This window comes from Elephantulus edwardii, unplaced genomic scaffold (genome assembly GCF_000299155.1).
Source record: "Elephantulus edwardii isolate Elephantulus edwardi_28Jun2011 unplaced genomic scaffold, EleEdw1.0 scaffold00026, whole genome shotgun sequence".
In the NCBI taxonomy this organism is placed as follows: domain Eukaryota; kingdom Metazoa; phylum Chordata; class Mammalia; order Macroscelidea; family Macroscelididae; genus Elephantulus; species Elephantulus edwardii.
The window spans coordinates 17337587-17342506 of NW_006399776.1; the positions used below are offsets into that span (position 1 = coordinate 17337587).

The 4920-nt window shown below is 37.3% G+C and overlaps 1 protein-coding gene across 1 annotated transcript in view; it reads right to left on the bottom strand.

The window, feature by feature from the left end:
* KATNBL1 (katanin p80 subunit B-like 1) overlaps nt 1-4920 on the bottom strand; it is a 26378-nt gene that overhangs the window by 14656 nt on the left and 6802 nt on the right. The window contains exon 2 of the mRNA XM_006883059.1: nt 4169-4209. Within this exon, the coding sequence (XP_006883121.1) occupies nt 4169-4209 (41 nt within the window). The remainder of the gene's footprint in view (nt 1-4168; nt 4210-4920) is intronic.

Consider the following 4920-nt stretch of genomic DNA (forward strand, 5'->3'; position numbering starts at 1 on the left):
TCCACAATTAAGGTTGCATAGTGGAGTGTACTTGGGGCGGTGGGAGGGGTGCGGGGGGATTGTATACCAAAGAAAGAATTTTTCTTTTACTTTTCAAAGAGAGGAGCGAACTGGGAGAGGGGCTGGCCAGGGAGAAAAGTGCAACAATGAATGAATGGAAATCCAAAATCTCTGTAAATGGTCATTAAAATTTAAAAAAAAAATTTTTAAAAACCATTATATCCTGAGGGGTAATAACCTAACCATCTGTTAAGAGAACAAAAATCCATACTATTAGAAAGAGCAATTAAAATTGCCATTATCCAAAATTACACTTAAAAGAAATCTCAATGCTGTCAAGTTAGAACTATGTCATAGCTGATCCTCCAAAAGGTTTTCAGAGGCTATAAATTTCATGGAAGGAGACTGTTCATTTTTCTCACAAAGAGCTGCTAGTGGATTGAAACTTCCACATAAACACCACCTTAAGGTTAGCAGTTTAACTCCTTATCGACTATGCCACCAGATGAGGAAACTGAAGATCTTTAGCAATCTTCAACTGATCAAACATATAATCAAGATTCATTAAGAATTACTTGTTAATGAAATCTGAAAGTAAGAAATAAATGATAATTAGTAATGGGAAAATATCGCCTTGTTAACAGAAACAATTTTGGAGACCACATGAAAGAATTTCCAACAACCTATCCATCAGAAATACATTTTCAACAACATCAACAGTAATATAGGTGCAGACCTCACCAGCTATAACACACTGGAATAAAAATGACAATCTGTAGAAAGAGACAATGGAGTTTTGTCTTATCAGTCAGATAAGGCCAATGGCTAACTTCAGAACAGAGCCCAACTGCTCATATGGAAGTTCAAATTGAAACTGTAGAAAATGAAAACAAGTCTGGAAGAGCCAAAGTACAATCTTGAATACATACTACCTCAATTTAGAAGAATACACTTGATACACATGAAAGACCAAAGACCAGACAAGTTGTAAGATGGCATTAAGGATATCATATGTAGAGAGAAAACAAAAGATTCTAAAAAGACAGGAAAGAAAGAAAAGACCAAAATTATGCCAGAAAAGAGAAACTTGTTCTGGTATATAGATAAGCTAAAGTAAATGGAAGAAATAATGGAATTAAATGGCTAAACAGAAGGTTTCAAAGGGTGGCTCAAGAAGACAAAGAACTATAATAAATGTGCAAAGACCTGGAAAAATCCAAAATCGTTAGAAAAGCCAAAAAGTTTACTTTCAGCATTTCTCAAACTAAAAGAACTAAAGAAAAAGTCAGGCATCAAGTTGCAATATTGACAGATGCTATAGGGAAAATAGTAAATGGTGTAAGAAGCATAAAGAGAAGATAGAAAAATACATGGTCATTGTAACCACAAAAAATCTGCCATTTACTCATTTCAGTAGACAGCATAAATCATGAACCACTGATATTTAAGGAAGAAGCCCAAGCTTCACTGAAGGCACTGATGAAAATCAAGCCTCCAGAAATTTATAAAATATCAATTGATATATTTAAACAAACAGATGCAATTCTGAAAATACTCATTTATGTTAAGAAATTTAGAAGACAGGTACCTGGCCAGGTGACTGGAAAAGATCTATATGGTGTCCACTGCAAAAAAGCCAGATCCAAAAGAAAGGAAACTATCAAACAATATAATTAAAATCAAAGGCAAGTGAAACTTTGCTGTAGAAAACTTCAATACAATGTAAGTTTCCTGTGCTGTAAATTCTAATCTATTAAAGTGGCAGGATTAGAAGTGGTTTTGTAAAGATGTGATCAGCCTAACCTGATAAAAGAAAAGGTTCTTGAGCACTATGGATTGCACTGAATGCATGTTTAGACTTCCTAAAAAAACTAGAAATCTTTTTAATACTGCAACTGTCTTGTGACCTTCATACTTGATCATACTATCTTCTACCCTGATAACCTGACTTGGATTCAACAGCCTTCAAAGTCTGTGATCCCAGGCTCCAGAAACTTCTTGGACTATAGTGGTTGATGATGTGGGGCTCATTAATCTATCCAGATGCTTCTCTTCAAAAGTCTAGCATCCAGATCTAGGACTAGCTAGCCTCTAGGAGTACACAAGCCATTTCTTTGAACATCTCTGTGTGTGTGCACACGTGAAGAAATAACTTATGCTGTTGGTGAAGAATAATGAATGTAACGTGGACTTGCCAGAAGAAGAAATCTTAGACAGCCAGAACACTTCTCAGAAGCAAAAATGGCAAAACTTCATCTCTCATCTTTTGAACATGTTATCACGAGAAACCATTCCCTGGAGAAGAACACCTTGCTTGGGTCAGTGAAAAAGAGGAGGATCTTGGACAGTAGATGCAACAAAGAGCTAAAACAGGAGTGACTGTGAGGATAGTACAGAATCAGGCCGTGCTTCGTTATGTTTAATACAGAGGTTGCAATGAGTCAAAATCAACTTGACATCTAACAACTGCAACTTTAATCTTGGGACTTTTAAACTGGATATTCCAAAAAGGAGAAAGTATGAGAAAAATGGCACTGTACATTTCCTCCCCTCAAATCTCTACTAGCTGGCTTAACAGAAGTCAATCTGATTCTCCTATCTGCCTCTGCAGTCAAATTTTATATCAAATGCCACATAAACTCTGGAAAACGCTCCTGTATATTTTTAAAAGGATCATAATGAAAGTAAATAATGTCTTAGTATTATTAAGAAAATCGCTTTAACCTAACAAACTTTGAAATGGACCCAGTGACTCCTGGGATCCTTAGATCTCTTTGAGAAAGAACGTTATTTTTACACTCATGAACGCATATGGTTGCTATTGTTAGTTGCCAATATGGCAGCTTACATTCATTATGAATAACAGAACTAAATGTTAGTCAGTCCTGGACCACTTCAATGATCATTGGCATGTTAAAACATGTTAGCTACTGTGTCACTCTACCTCACTGAGGGTTTCTCTCATTTTCTCTGATGTTTTACTTTACCAACTACAGCATCCTTTTTTAGATATATGACCCTGAGTAAACTACTTAACTTCTCTAGTCTTTAGTCTTTTCTTCAACTATCAAGAATAAAGAAAGCTATCTAGTAAAACAGAGCAAGGTATCACCGCATGGTTCAAAATTGGGAAGCATGTACGCCAGGGATGTGTCCTATCTCCATACCTTTTCAACCTGTATGCAGAGCAGATTATCTGAGAGGCCGGGCTCTATGAGAAGTGTGGTGTCAGGATTGGTGGAAGATCTATTAACAATCTGCGTTATGCAGATGATACAACCCTGCTTGCTGAAACTGAGGAGGACCTCATACACTTGCTGCAGAGAGTCAAGGACTGCAGCCTTCAGTATGGATTGAGGCTCAATGTCAAGAAGACAAAGATTCTCACCCACTGGACCAATCGGTAGCATCAGGATGGATGAAGAGATTGAGATTGTTCACAGCTTCAGTTTGCTCGGCTCCACGGTCAACACTCTTGGCACCAGCAGCCAGGAAATCAAAAAACGTATTGCGATGGGAAAGTCTGCTGTTAGGGACCTCTCTAAAGTACTCAAGAGCAACGGTGTCTCTCTGGAGACTAAGGTGTGTCTGATACACACCATGATCTTTGCAAACACTTGCTATGCATCAGAGAGTTGGACAATGACTAGGGAGGACAGAAGGAGAATTGATGCCTTTGAGCTGTGGTGCTGGAGAAGAGTATTGAATGTACCAAGGACTGCCAAGAAAACAAACAGATTCAACCTGGAGAGGGTTAAACCAGGCTACTCCTTGGAGGCAAGGATTCTGGGGCTTCATCTGACATACTTTGGACATGTTGTAAGCAGGGATAGGTCCTTGGAGAGGGACATCATGCTTGGGAGAGTAGAGGGACAGCACAGGAGGGAAGACCCTCTATGAGGTGGACTGATTCAGTGACTGGGGTAATCGGGATGGGTGTGTCAGAGTCAGTGCGATTGGCACAGGACAGAGCAGAGTTTAGGGCTGTTGTACATAGGGTCGCTATGAGTCGCAAGGGACTCGACAGCACATAACAACAACAACAACATCTAGTAGAACTGCTGTAAGAGTTAGAGATAAGCACAGTGTTTGAAATATATGAAAATAAGATGAGTTTTATGATAGAAGAGAACATTTATATTTCAAAAAACTTTAAAGCCACTCTTACCTATTTAAGTAAGCAGCCAACTGTTTTGGAGATTTCTTAACCTGAAAATGAAAGTAGATAGTTGTAACATGTACCTTCTTCAACAGAAGTATGTAAATTTGGAGATTGACATCTATAAATCTAAAATCAAGAGTTCAATTTTCAGATTAAAATTTTTTCTGTTCTAATGCCATAGTCAAGAAAATTATATATCATTTTATCCTGTTATTACAAAATTTTAGGTATTTCTCCCACATTCCACATCCAACTTTCCATTTTCTATGCATCTAGTCACATTTTATATACAAAAGGAGCTTAGGTATTAAAAGAATTAACATGGCTTAGAAGAAATCATTATCCGTATTCATGAACCTTGTAAAGCTTAATATAAAATGTCTCAAAAGTTACTCTTGAAGAGTTTAAAAATAGTATATTTTAGGGCTATGATTATCATAAGAGTTTGGAATGAGGGTTGCAGAGTGGAGTATACTTGGGGTGAGGGTGGGAGAGTGTGGGGGGATTGTATACCAATGAAGAAGTTTTTCTTTTGCTTTTAAAGAAGAATGAACTGAGGGTGGGGTGGTGTGGGCGGGGAGAAAAGAGCAACACTAAATGAATGGAAATCCATAATCTCTGTAAATGTTCATTGAAATTAATAATAATAAAAAAAGGGGGGAAAGTTACTCTTAACTATTCAAGCTACTATACTATAACCTATCAAAACAGTATGTTGGGCAAAGCTTTTCAAGACTTAGGAATAGAAAAGGTTTCCA